This window comes from Felis catus, chromosome E3, assembly GCF_018350175.1.
Source record: "Felis catus isolate Fca126 chromosome E3, F.catus_Fca126_mat1.0, whole genome shotgun sequence".
NCBI lineage: Eukaryota > Metazoa > Chordata > Mammalia > Carnivora > Felidae > Felis > Felis catus.
In genome coordinates, this window is record NC_058383.1 from 28508200 (window position 1) to 28520651 (window position 12452).

A 12452-nucleotide genomic window follows, 5' to 3' on the forward strand; every position below is an offset into this window, starting at 1 on the left:
AGGGAAGGCCAGCTTCCTTAGCCTGGTGCTCAGAGGCACCCCCCCATCCCCCCACCGCCACGTACAGCCAGACCCAGCCGACCATCTAGCTTTCTCTCTTACCTGCTCCCCATTCCCCAGCTCACTACCATCTCACCTCCCCCCTGCCCTGTGCAGTCTTGCCTCTGTGCCCTCTCTTCACGCTTTTCCCTTTCCATCCACCACGGCAAAACAAGAGCTCGGCTTCACCGTGCGTCAGGAGGGAGCTGCCTTCCATGAAAGTCCTCACGTGCTCCCGGCCATTTGGACGCGGCTTCTCCCGTCCCACCTTGACCCACGGTTGCTGCCTCCCCCACACTGGGGGCCCTGGTTTAAATACCTCCCTGAGCAATACCTGGTCACGTGCTTCGCATGGAGCAGGCACTCAGCCACTGTTAGAGCAAAGAGGAGAAAGGAAAACGAGTAGTTGCTAGGGAGAAATAATTGTCCGATGTTTACAAAGCATCTGTTAAGCACCTGCTGTGTACTAGGTGCCTTGCTAGTCTGGGGCCATGCTCTGCACACACACACACACACACACACACACACACTCACCACTGTTTGTGGACCTCAGACGAGTCCTAATGTGCACGCAGTCCAACCTAGCAGGAAGGGGTCCACCGTGTCTTGGGGACATGGGGGGGAACATGCTTTTGATATCCAAGGAACAGGGTTATCTGGTCCCTGGAAACAATTTTTGGCCACGCCGTGAGATCTTGGGGGCCAGAGACCCCAGGGCCTTCACCATGCTGGTCTGTCGCTGGCAGGCTGGACGATGAAATCGCTCAGAAGAACAACGCTCTCAAGAAGATCCGGGAGCTGGAGAGTCACATCTCAGACCTGCAGGAGGACTTGGACTCAGAACGGGCCGCGAGAAACAAGGCCGAGAAGCAGAAGCGGGACCTGGGGGAGGAGCTGGAGGCGCTCAAGACGGAGCTGGAGGACACGCTGGACAGCACGGCCACCCAGCAGGAGCTCAGGTGGGAGACCGGCCGCAGAGCCGCCCCCGCCCTGCCGCGTGCATCAGGTGGCTGGTGGAACAGGGGCAAACCCAGAGCGGATCCTGAATGACAGGGTTCCTTGGGCCCTACGGTTACCGCCTCGGGTTTTTTTGTTTATTTATTTTGAGAGAGAGTGCGAGAGCAGGGGAGGGGTGCAGAGAGAGAGAGAGAGAGAGAGAGAGAGAGAGAGAGGGAATCCCAAGCAGGCTGTGCACTGTGAGTGTGGAGCTCGATGCAGGTCTCGTACTCACGAGCTGGGAGATCATGACCTGAGCCAAAATCAAGAGTCTGAAGCTCAACCAACTGAGCCACCCAGGCACCCCTGTGATACATTTTTAAAATAACATTTGTTGGATTTGTCCTTAAGATTTGCTACGGGCTAACAGACACCAGCAACAACAACAACAAAAACACCCCAAAACAAAGAAACCGAAAAACCCAGAACAGAAACAGATCACTTGTTGGATGATGAATGCTGAGTTCAATGAAAGTAGGTCACTTATTCATTCAACAAACATGCAAATGGATTTTCACTGCATCCTTTATCAGGTGCTGTGCTAACTCTGAGGTTGATGTCCCGCACTTCAAGTTTTGTGCCACACCCGTCACCTGGGCCTAGAAGCCAGCAGTTTTCTGCCCCCTTCCCACCTGGCCAATGACACAGAAAACCCTTGGTGCAGTCTTCAAATGCACGAGCTCAAAGCCAAATCATTTGGGTTCAGATTCTGGCTCTATGACACAGCGGATGTACCAACATGGGCTAAGAATCTCTTGGCCTTAGATTTCTCCTCTGTAAACTGGAAAAATTAATGTATCTCCCTCTAAGGGTCACTCTGAAGATTATACGAGATGATGTCTATAAAGAACTTAGGTCAGGGCACCCAGGTGGCTCAGTCGGTTGAGCGTCCAACTTCCGCTCAGGTCATGATCTTGCCGTTTGTGAGTTCCAGCCCTGTGTCGGGCTCTGTGCTGACAGCTTGGAGCCTAGAGCCTGCTTCGGATTCTCTGTCTCCCTCTCTCTCTGTCCCCCGCCCCCTTGTGCTTCCTGTCTCTCTCAAAAATGAACATTAAAAAAAAAAAAAAAGAACTTAGGTCAAGGCCTGGCATATAATAAGTAAGCTCAATAAGTAAGAGCTAACATTATTTGAGGAACATTTTGTAATTCACAGATGTTCTTTCAACACGATTTTGAGTATTCTGTGTATTTATTTGCTGGCCTTGAGAGTGTATTGGCCTTTGGTGTATTTTTGTGCTGGCCTTGAGAGTTTCTGGGCAGGTGACATGCTCTTTACTTTGCCGCTGAGGAAATGCCCGGTCCAGAGAGGTTAGGGGACTCAGCCGAGGTCACACAGCCAGGGAGGGCTGTTGATGGGGACTTCAGCTCTGGGTCCCCGGAGATCTCTTGTTGCTTTGCACGGCACTGTCGGAGGTGAACCCCTGTTTCTGGCCGACTGCCATCCACTGTGTTCTTCCTGCCCAGGGCCAAGAGGGAACAAGAGGTGACGGTGTTGAAGAAGGCCCTGGACGAGGAGACCCGGTCCCACGAGGCGCAGGTCCAGGAGATGAGACAGAAGCACACGCAGGCGGTGGAGGAACTCACCGAGCAGTTGGAGCAGTTCAAGAGGGTAAGTGGTGATTCGTGTGTGTGTGTGTGTGTGTGTGTGTGCGCGCGCGTGTGTGTGTGACAGCATCATGCCAACAGCTTCACATAACCACGTATCAGGGTGTGTGCTGAGATGAATCCTATACCACACAAGAGCCTCATGACAGTGGTGGCAGCCAGCATTTATTCAGGGCGCGCCGTGCACGTATCCATTAATCCTCACCTCCACCTATGACGTAGGTACTCTTGAGCCCATTTTACACACTAAGGAACTGAGGTCAAGAGTGTCTAGAAGCGGGGGCGCCTGGGTGGCTCAGTCGGTTGAGCATCCAACTTTAGCTCAGGTCGTGATTTCATGGTTCGTGGGTTCAAGCCCCACGTCAGGCTCTGTGCTGACAGCTCACAGCCTGGAGCCTGCTTCGGATTCTGTGTCTCCCTCTCTCTATGCCCCTCCTCCACTCATGCTCTCTCTCTCTCAAAAATAAACATTAAAGGGGCGCCTGGGTGGCGCAGTCGGTTAAGCATCCGACTTCAGCCAGGTCACGATCTCGCGGTCCGTGAGTTCGAGCCCCGCGTCAGGCTCTGGGCTGATGGCTCAGAGCCTGGAGCCTGTTTCCGATTCTGTGTCTCCCTCTCTCTCTGCCCCTCCCCCGTTCATGCTCTGTCTCTCTCTGTCCCAAAAAATAAATAAACGTTGAAAAAAAAAATTTAAAAAAAAAATAAATAAATAAAATAAACATTAAAAAAAAGTGTCTAGAGGTGAGGAGACTCACCCAAGGTCACACAGCTAGTGACAAAGCCATGATTTGAACCCAGGCAGTGCAGCTGCCTGCCTACCTCCTGCCCACTCCAGGGCAGGGTCTACAACACCCTGCCCTCCGCCCCCGTTGCTTAGCCACAGTTGAGAACAACTTCTGGGTCGCTTAAGATGGAGAACATTCTCTCCGTCTTAATTTCCCTGCAGGTTGGAGGAAAACAGATCGCTCTCCGGCAGAGTTTGAGAATGACTGGATCTAGTCGTTCTTTTCCCTCGTGCTTGGCTATCTGGGGTGTGTGGGATTCGAGGCAGTTAAGTAGCCCGAGTCTGAATGCTTCACACCCAAAACTTCTTCTCCCTTGGGAGAATTTCCTTGTGTTTCCTTCCCAGGGGTGAGCTGTTTAGCTTGCGACATCCGGATTGCATCCCCCTTAGCACTATGGCTCCCCGATCCCTGCCCTTTCTAGATATCCACTTCCCCCCCAAGCTAGACTAAATGGGCACAACATTACCTAAAAATTGTGGGCAGTTTGAGTTTGTTTCTCTCGCCAGCCAAGGTCACTCTTCTTCCCTGAAGGGGTTTACTGAGCACCTTTCCGCCTCTTCTAGAAGAAGCTCCAATTTTCCTGTACAAGAGAACAGTGGCAACAGTCCCTTAGGTAGCACTGACCATGTGCCTGATACTGTTCCAATGCTTTCCAGACACGAGTTCATTTCATTTCATCTGGGGCCTTTGTTAAAATGCAGATGTCCGGGCCCCGTCTTCCACCCTTCTACAGGGGGGTCTTAGGCCCAGTGTCTGAAAAGTGCAGGGCAAGACTGAGCCCCCCCGCACCTTCCAGGTGAGTAAAAGGACTCTTGTTAAGTGGGAGCTGAATACTAACGTTGAACACTGTGTCAATTCTTTGGACAAATAAGATTTGCTCATTGTCACTACACAACATACATTTTCTCTTACGGTACTATGTTGAGTAAATGTGGTGAGAGTGAGACCCTTCTTGTTTCCGATCTTAGGGGAAAAGCTCTCACTTCTTCCCCACTGAGGATGTTTGTGTTTAGCTTGGGTTTTGTTGTTTATTTAGAGATGGAGAGAGAGAGATAGGAAGGGGCAGAGAGAGCATCCCTAGCAGGCTCCGTGCTATTAGCCCAGAGCCCAAGGCGGGGCTCAATCCCCTGAAATGTGAGATCGTGACCCGAGCCAAAATCTAGAATTGGACACTTAAGTGACTGAGCCATCCAGACGCCCCTAGCTTGTTTTTTGAAAATCAGAATTATTGACGTCTGTGCAGTAAGACTCATCAGTTTTAACTGTATAGTTCAACTAATTTCGACAAACGTATGCATTTGTGTAACCACCACCTGTCATGAGAACACTAGATTTTTTATTTTAAAAAATTTTTAAATTTATTTTGAGAGAGAGTGAGTGAGAATCCCCAGCAGGCTCTGAGCTGTCAGCGCGGAGCCGGATGTGGGGCTCGAACTCCCTAACCACGAGATCAGCACCTTAGCCGAAAGAAACCAAGAGTCGGAAGCTTAACCGACTGACCCACCCAGGCGCCCCACAACACTACATTTTATTTAAATGATGCTGGAATACAGTTTTATTTTTTCTTTATTAAATGTTGGCAACAAAGAATAGGTCTATCAGGACATGACGACAGGTTGGATGTAGCTTGTGGAATGCTGGTTTGCAACCTTTGAGCTTTAGCAGAACAGAATGCAAAATGTCTCACCGTGACCGTGTGTCCCCCACGCTGCTGCGTTTCTCCCCAGAGGGGACAAGCACGGGTCCCTGCACCTCCGTGACCGGAGGGGAAGGGAAGGAGGAAGATCCACCAGTGACAGAGTTAGGTTCTTAACCCGCTTTCCTGGCCACAGCTGTAATGCCTTCCCTGCCCTGTGCTTCCCCGGCCAGGCCAAGGCCAACCTAGACAAGAACAAGCAGACGCTGGAGAAGGAGAACGCAGACCTGGCCGGGGAGCTGCGGGTCCTGAACCAGGCGAAGCAGGAGGTGGAGCACAAGAAGAAGAAGCTGGAGGTGCAGCTCCAGGAACTGCAGTCCAAGTGCAGCGATGGGGAGCGGGCCCGGGCCGAGCTCAATGACAAGGTCCACAAGCTGCAGGTGAGCGGCCTGCACGGCCAGCGGCCCTTGGAGCCATCCCTGGGGGGGGGGGGACGAAGCTCTCCCCGGCTAACTGAAGTCTTTGGCTGCAGAGCAAGTTGGTTCCCTCTTGTAAGGTCTCTCGAGGAGAGGAGGGCTTCTCCCTCCTCAATTCACTCTTGAAAGGCCCTCTTCTGCTCCTTCAACAAGTGTATGAGTATTTGCTGTAGACCATGCACCGTGTTTGACCCTGAGATACATCAGCAAGAAAGACACATTCCCTGCCCCCATAGAACTCTGACCTAGTGGAGGGAAAGGCGTTTATAACTCCATGAGTGAGTGTAAAATGACACTGTACGTAACTGGGGCGGGGGTTGGGGGGGCGGGGTCTGGCCGGCGGGAGGAGGAGTCGGGAAAGGCTTCCCGAAGAAGGAGGTATCATCTGAAATAAGTCAGAAGTCTACCAGGCAGAGGGGACAGCATGTGCAAGGGCCCAGTGGTTAGTGGGAAATCAGAAGAGACCACATAAGTGACGCCAGAAAGCTGAGCTGGCAGGGGAAACATGGTACAAGATGGGACGAGGGAGGTAGGTTGTGGCCAGATGACACAGGGCCTCCGAGGCCCTATCCTATGTACATTCATCTTTATTCCGTGCGACAAGTCGTCATTGATGGGTTTTAACCTGAGCAGTGACAAGGTCTCTCGGTCTTTGGTCTTAGTTAGCTTTGACTTAGACACTTGGCCTGACGTCCATTCATGGGATCCAGGCAGACTTTTGATAAGTCAGTGTGCTTACAGCCTGGGACCAGGGGGCAGGGGGAGCATTAAGTAGGATTTCTTTCCACATGCCGTTGACAGCAGGGGTTCTGCTACCATAACACAGGCAGTGTCCTGGAGATGTAGAGTCAAGATTATTTACGTTCTCCTCGTAAGGGGGAGAGGATGGACGGTTGACTGATACCTCAGTAGAGGGCTTCTTACCTTTAGTGTCTGCATCTCTGGTTGGGGCATGAAGGTCAATGAAAGGGCAAAGAGTAGAGGCGAGGAAGAGGGTGGTGGGAACAGGGCCCTTGGAAGTAAAGGTGCCATCTGCATCCCCCTCCAACTTCAGGGAGCAGACGAGTTGTCTAGACTCTCTAACCTGCTTCATTTTTGCCAACCTTGGCAAGGATTCAGGGTCCATTTAGTAGGATCAGGAACAAGCCAATACAGTCTGGGGCTCAAAGAGGTTCTTAGAGCCAGGCCTCCCAACTTATAGGTGCTACACTTCCCTTGGGGGCCATGGGGTTACCATGATCAGGCCCCATAGCCCATGGCTACTCCTTAATCAGTGAATACAACAAGGCCTATCATGTGAGTCGAGAGACCTTCTCTTACTTCATAAGGATCCTGTTCTAGAGGACTCTAACCACAGTCTCTTGGCACCCTCAGAATGAAGTGGAGAGTGTCACAGGGATGCTCAACGAGGCTGAGGGGAAGGCCATAAAACTGGCCAAGGATGTGGCATCCCTTGGGTCCCAGCTCCAGGACACCCAGGTGGGTATTCTGCCACGTGATTCAGAGGGAGCTGGGGTGTGGACTTCCTGGGGGTGGCTCCCTGAGACTTCCACATGGCATTTCGTAGGAGCTGCTTCAAGAAGAAACCCGGCAGAAACTCAATGTGTCCACCAAGTTGCGCCAGCTGGAGGACGAGAGGAACAGCCTGCAGGACCAGCTGGACGAGGAGATAGACGCCAAGCAGAACCTGGAGCGCCACATCTCAACTCTGAACATCCAGGTGCTGGCCGTGTGTCCTTGCCTTTCTAGGTGTAAGCCTTGAAGGGTAGCTCAGGAGCTCGGAGAGGCTGTGGTTGAGTGTTGGCGCCATTTTGTTTGGCTCACTGGCTCCCCCTGCTGTTGAATTTCCTCCAGGAGGAGAAGGTGGTCTCTTCTCAGGGTGGAGTCAGGGATGGGACTCGCTCATTGGCCCTCCTTTTACCCCAACGCGGACACTGTCATTTTAGCTCTCCGATTCGAAGAAGAAGCTACAGGACTTTGCCAGCACCGTGGAGGCCTTGGAAGAGGGCAAGAAGCGGTTCCAGAAGGAAATCGAAGGCCTCACCCAGCAGTACGAAGAGAAGGCAGCTGCTTATGACAAACTGGAAAAGACCAAGAACAGGCTTCAGCAGGAGCTGGACGACCTGGTCGTCGATTTGGACAACCAGCGGCAACTGGTGTCCAACCTGGAAAAGAAGCAGAAGAAGTTTGATCAGGTAGGGGCTGGAGGGCCGTCGGCTCTGTTCACGGACACGGGCTGGGGCGGGAGGGTCTTTGAAGCAGCTGGTGTGGCTGCCATGTATGTGGCTCCGACCCATCCTCCCAAGGAAAGCTAGCTTGCCTTGGGTGACCATGAAGCATCGGGGCTCCTAGGTCGGAGCGAGGAGAGCACTGGCTCTTGGATGTGACTTCCAGATATCCCCACCACCAGGGCCACCTGCGACCCCAGGGATGCCTTAGTTTCTAGCCCTGAGAAGGAAGGAAATTTATTTCACTTCACTCAACAAGTATTTATCGAGTGTCTCCTGAATACTCCACATAATTTAATGTTCCACCTTTCGATACCACTTCCCCCAACATTTCACGATGAAGAATTTCACGCACACAGCAAAGCTGAAGCACCAAAGAGTGAACACCTGTATACCCACCACGTGGATTGGATCATTAATGTTTTACCAAATTCGGATGAACTGTCTGTCATTGGATGCATTTCAAAGCAAATGGCAGATTTCCCCCTCTATACTTCAGCACTCTGTGTCTTAACTGGAGTTCTTCTTTAACAGAAAATTTTGCTTCTTGTGTATACATGCAAATGCACAAATCTCAAGTATCCACTCACTGGAGTTCTGGTAAATGCATAATACACCCATGTGGCCCAAACCCTTAAAAAATGCCAACTTTTAATACGCTACTCAGATTTAGCAAAGCTGATTTGGTGTGCAAGTGACTTGGGATGATCCTCAAAATCAATCTGGGGATTGTTTTGGGAGGCCAATGCCAGGGGTGTGGGGGCTCACTGCCCCTCCCCGCCTGGGCTCAGAGGAGCAGGCTTCCAGGCGTCACGCTGGCTCTGTCCTTCTCCATCTCAGGCGGCCAGCCTGTCTTCACTGCTTCCACTATGCTGCCCCATTATTGGCTTGAGGGCCTGGGGTCGCTTCTTTTATTTCCCTGTCACACATCACGTAGGCTTTTGTGCTGACTGCTGTTTTGGGGGCCCCTATTACTTACCTGTCTTCGCTCACTTCTCAAAGCCTGGTTTTTGGATGTGTCAGTGTATACGCTTATGCTGCTGTCTGTGCGGATGACATTAACGTCGGCCTGGAGTGTTCCTTGAACTGCCTCTCCAAGCACAGAGCTAAGTATGTGCCGCTCTGTCCCCACGCTCACCTTTCCCTACTCTGGCTCAGAGAGTGCTTTTGAGGGCTGGAGATGAGTGGCCATGATAAAAAGAATTAGTGGCCTCTGGCAGGATTAAATGTCACTGTGACCTCACTAGTAGTATGTTCGAACCAGCACGGGCAGCATTAGTGATTTCAAAGCACAAAGACTCAGCAGGTGCTGGCTCTGAGTAAGGTCCACCTACTGGAAGTCAGAAGGTAGCTCTTTATTAACTATTTGCATAGATGCCTTAATGACTTCCACCCCCTGAAGAAATTCAGGCAGGAAGCTGCTTGTGCTTATTTGCAATTGAAAGGGAGCCTGGGTGGCTCATTGGGCTAAGCGGCTGAGCGTCAGACTCTTGCTTTTGGCTCAGGGCATGATCTCTAGGTTTGTGGGTTCGAGCTCCGCGTCGGGCTCTGAGCTGACGGTGCGCAGCCTGCTTCAGATTCTCTCTCTGCCCCTCCCTGCTTATGCTTTCTCTGTCTCTCAAAATGAATAAAGTTAAAGTTATTTTTTAAAAAAAAAAGGGGGAAGCCGAACTTCACCTCCGGGGCTGGGCTTCCGTTGTGTTGTAGTTGTTAGCCGAGGAGAAGAGCATCTCTTCCAAATACGCGGATGAAAGGGACAGAGCCGAGGCAGAAGCCAGGGAAAAGGAAACCAAGGCCTTGTCGCTGGCGCGAGCCCTCGAAGAGGCCCTGGAAGCCAAAGAGGACCTCGAGAGAGCCAACAAAATGCTCAAGGCCGAGATGGAGGGCCTGGTCAGCTCCAAGGATGACGTGGGCAAGAACGTAAGTGGCTCCTGCCTGTCTGTGCCTGTCCACAGGTCACCAGCCCCCTCCCCACTATGCATTACCCACGGGGTGGGACGCGGGCACCCTGAGCCTCTTCCACGGGACAGGACCATCAGGACTGAAGGCCGTCACGCAGACGGGGACTGGTTGGAAACAGCACTTTGGGGGGGGGTTCCCCAAAGAAGACTCTGGCCTTGACTCTTGGCCCTGCATCCCGCGGGGGGGGGGGGGCAAAAGCCATCTGTGTGATCTCACAGAGCTGCCCGTCCCCGCGGGTTGCCTGAGCGTCTTCATGAAGTCTCCCCTCCCGTGAAAGGTCCACGAGCTGGAGAAGTCCAAGCGGGCCCTGGAGACCCAGATGGAGGAGATGAAGACCCAGCTGGAGGAGCTGGAGGATGAGCTGCAGGCCACGGAGGACGCCAAGCTGCGGCTCGAGGTCAACATGCAGGCCCTCAAGGGCCAGTTTGAGCGGGACCTCCAGGCTCGGGATGAACAGAACGAAGAGAAGAGGCGGCAGCTCCAGAGGCAGGTAGTCCGGGTTGGGGGATGCGGGGCGGGGAGGCGGTGGGGCCCGGACCCAAGGAGACTTGGTTCTCTCAGCCGCCTGCAACCTGGGGACGAGCAGACCCCCCCTGGGGGGGGCAGGGTGGGGGAGCTGTGCCCCCCGCTCCCCACCCCGGGAGCTCTCCAAATGCCGGCCGCGGTGGGGGTAGGGCCTCCGAGGGACGGCCCGGCCCAGCAGCGCCCCCCTCCCCCCCTCGCTCAGCTGCACGAGTACGAGACAGAACTGGAAGACGAGAGAAAGCAACGTGCCCTGGCAACGGCGGCCAAGAAGAAGCTGGAAGGGGACCTGAAGGACCTGGAGCTGCAGGCCGACTCGGCCATCAAGGGCCGGGAGGAAGCCATCAAGCAGCTGCGGAAACTGCAGGTGGGGGATGCGGGGCACGGGCCGAGGGAGGGGGTGGCTCCCCACCGGAGGGGAAGCCGGGCCAACAGCCGCAGGACGCAGGCCTGTCACGGGTGCCTGAATATTCAGCTGGGGTTTTCCACCGGGGTTCAGCCTCGGGGGCCCGTTTCCCGCCCTGGGTAAGGCACAATCACCAGGCCTTTGTCCAAGGCTCTCAGACCACATGGCCATGTTTATTTAGGTCTGCTGAGCCCCTCCGGAACGGTGCCCCCCGACAGCAACCTGGCCCCGTGAGGTGGGGTGGGTGGGCCACAGGGACCTCTCTGTGGTTGATCTGAACTTCCTCGGGGCTGGCGTGGAAAGATGGTGAGTTAGGACCTCTTGGCTTGTCCCTCCTGTTGACTCACGCAGGCCCAGATGAAGGACTTCCAGAGAGAGCTGGAAGATGCCCGTGCCTCCAGAGACGAGATCTTTGCCACCGCCAAAGAGAATGAGAAGAAAGCCAAGAGCTTAGAAGCCGACCTCATGCAGCTACAGGAGGTAGAGCCTTCTCGATGTGGGCCTTGGGGGGGGGGGGGGGGCGGGGGGTACTGTGGGCGGAGCTCGTGGCACCCACGCACCTCTTTCCCTCGTCCAGCACTCCACAGGGGCGGGCCCCTGGAGTGACGACAGGGGCAGACGTGGGATTTTCTCCTGTCCGGGACATGCAGGGCCTCCCCTGAGCTCAGAGGCGGCTCAGCCGCTTTCCAGGGTGGCCGTGGCCGTAGAAACTGCTGGGGTCTGGAGCAGGTGGCTTCTCGCTGGGGTTCAGCCCTTGCCTGGCAGATCAGCGGTTTCCCCCCTCCCCTCCCCCGTGCTGCCCAGGATCTGGCCGCGGCTGAGAGGGCTCGCAAACAGGCCGACTTGGAGAAGGAGGAACTGGCAGAGGAGCTGACCAGCAGCGTCTCAGGAAGGTAGGGGGCCGCATCGGGAGAAGGGGGTCCCAGGCTCAGATGAGGACAGAGAGGCAGCTCATGGAAGAGACTCCTGAAAATGACAGTGTCCAGCCAAGCTTCTCACAAGGGTCTTGACCCCATTTGGGCATGTAGCCAGTTTCATTGGTTCTGAATGAACAGCATGGTGGGGAGGGGACACAGGGCGGGGGGAGGGGGGGAGACATCCAAGAGGAGAGAGCTCGTCTTTCCTCCAGGCCCAGCTTTGCCCATACCGACAGGATAGAGTCCCGGCTCCCTACTTCCCAGCTGTGTGACTTTGGACAAGTGTCTAAGCCTCACTGGGCCTCAGTTTCCTTTTACAAAGGAGGGCGACTCCAAGGCATCACCTCACTCCTCCACACAGAGGTTATTTCCTAAGCCAGAGGGAGGCTGGAGCCCCAGACCCGCCTGCATTTCCCTTAGGAACACACTTCAGGACGAGAAGCGCCGCCTGGAGGCCCGGATCGCGCAGCTGGAAGAGGAGCTGGAGGAGGAGCAAGGCAACATGGAGGCCATGAGTGACCGCGTGCGGAAGGCCACGCAGCAGGTGCGGGCAGAGCAGGGCCAGGCTGCACCCTGTCACACGCCCCACACTGCTGCACTGCAAGCTCGGGGTTGGGGTGGAGAGCGGGGAGACGGGAGCAGGGGTCAAGCGCATCTGCTCCCTGCACCCTCTCCCTCCCCGCGTGGGCACGCGGCGGCCCCCGTCGCCATCAGGCGGCCAGTGTATGTCTGGCTCCCTCCGGCAGACAACGTGGGCCTGGAGAAAGGGCCTCAGGGGTCTCCTTCTTGCTGTCGCCCCAGCCTCTGGCCCCGGCCTTACACCAGTGAGCACTCAGTGACATTACTAAGCACCAGCTCCACAACAGGTGCTGGGGCCCTG

The 12452-nt window shown here is 54.6% G+C and overlaps 1 protein-coding gene across 5 annotated transcripts in view; it reads left to right on the forward strand.

Moving 5' to 3' along the window:
• Window positions 1-12452, forward strand: part of MYH11 (myosin heavy chain 11) — a 125556-nt gene that overhangs the window by 103044 nt on the left and 10060 nt on the right. For all 5 annotated transcript variants that reach the window (XM_023246709.2, XM_023246710.2, XM_045048059.1 and 2 more), the window contains 12 exons: window positions 786-998; window positions 2500-2644; window positions 5295-5501; window positions 6912-7016; window positions 7105-7257; window positions 7484-7732; window positions 9473-9685; window positions 10005-10217; window positions 10455-10616; window positions 11007-11135; window positions 11460-11548; window positions 11993-12116. In XM_023246709.2, coding sequence (XP_023102477.1) covers window positions 786-998; window positions 2500-2644; window positions 5295-5501; window positions 6912-7016; window positions 7105-7257; window positions 7484-7732; window positions 9473-9685; window positions 10005-10217; window positions 10455-10616; window positions 11007-11135; window positions 11460-11548; window positions 11993-12116 — 2002 coding nt within the window. The remainder of the gene's footprint in view (window positions 1-785; window positions 999-2499; window positions 2645-5294; window positions 5502-6911; window positions 7017-7104; window positions 7258-7483; window positions 7733-9472; window positions 9686-10004; window positions 10218-10454; window positions 10617-11006; window positions 11136-11459; window positions 11549-11992; window positions 12117-12452) is intronic.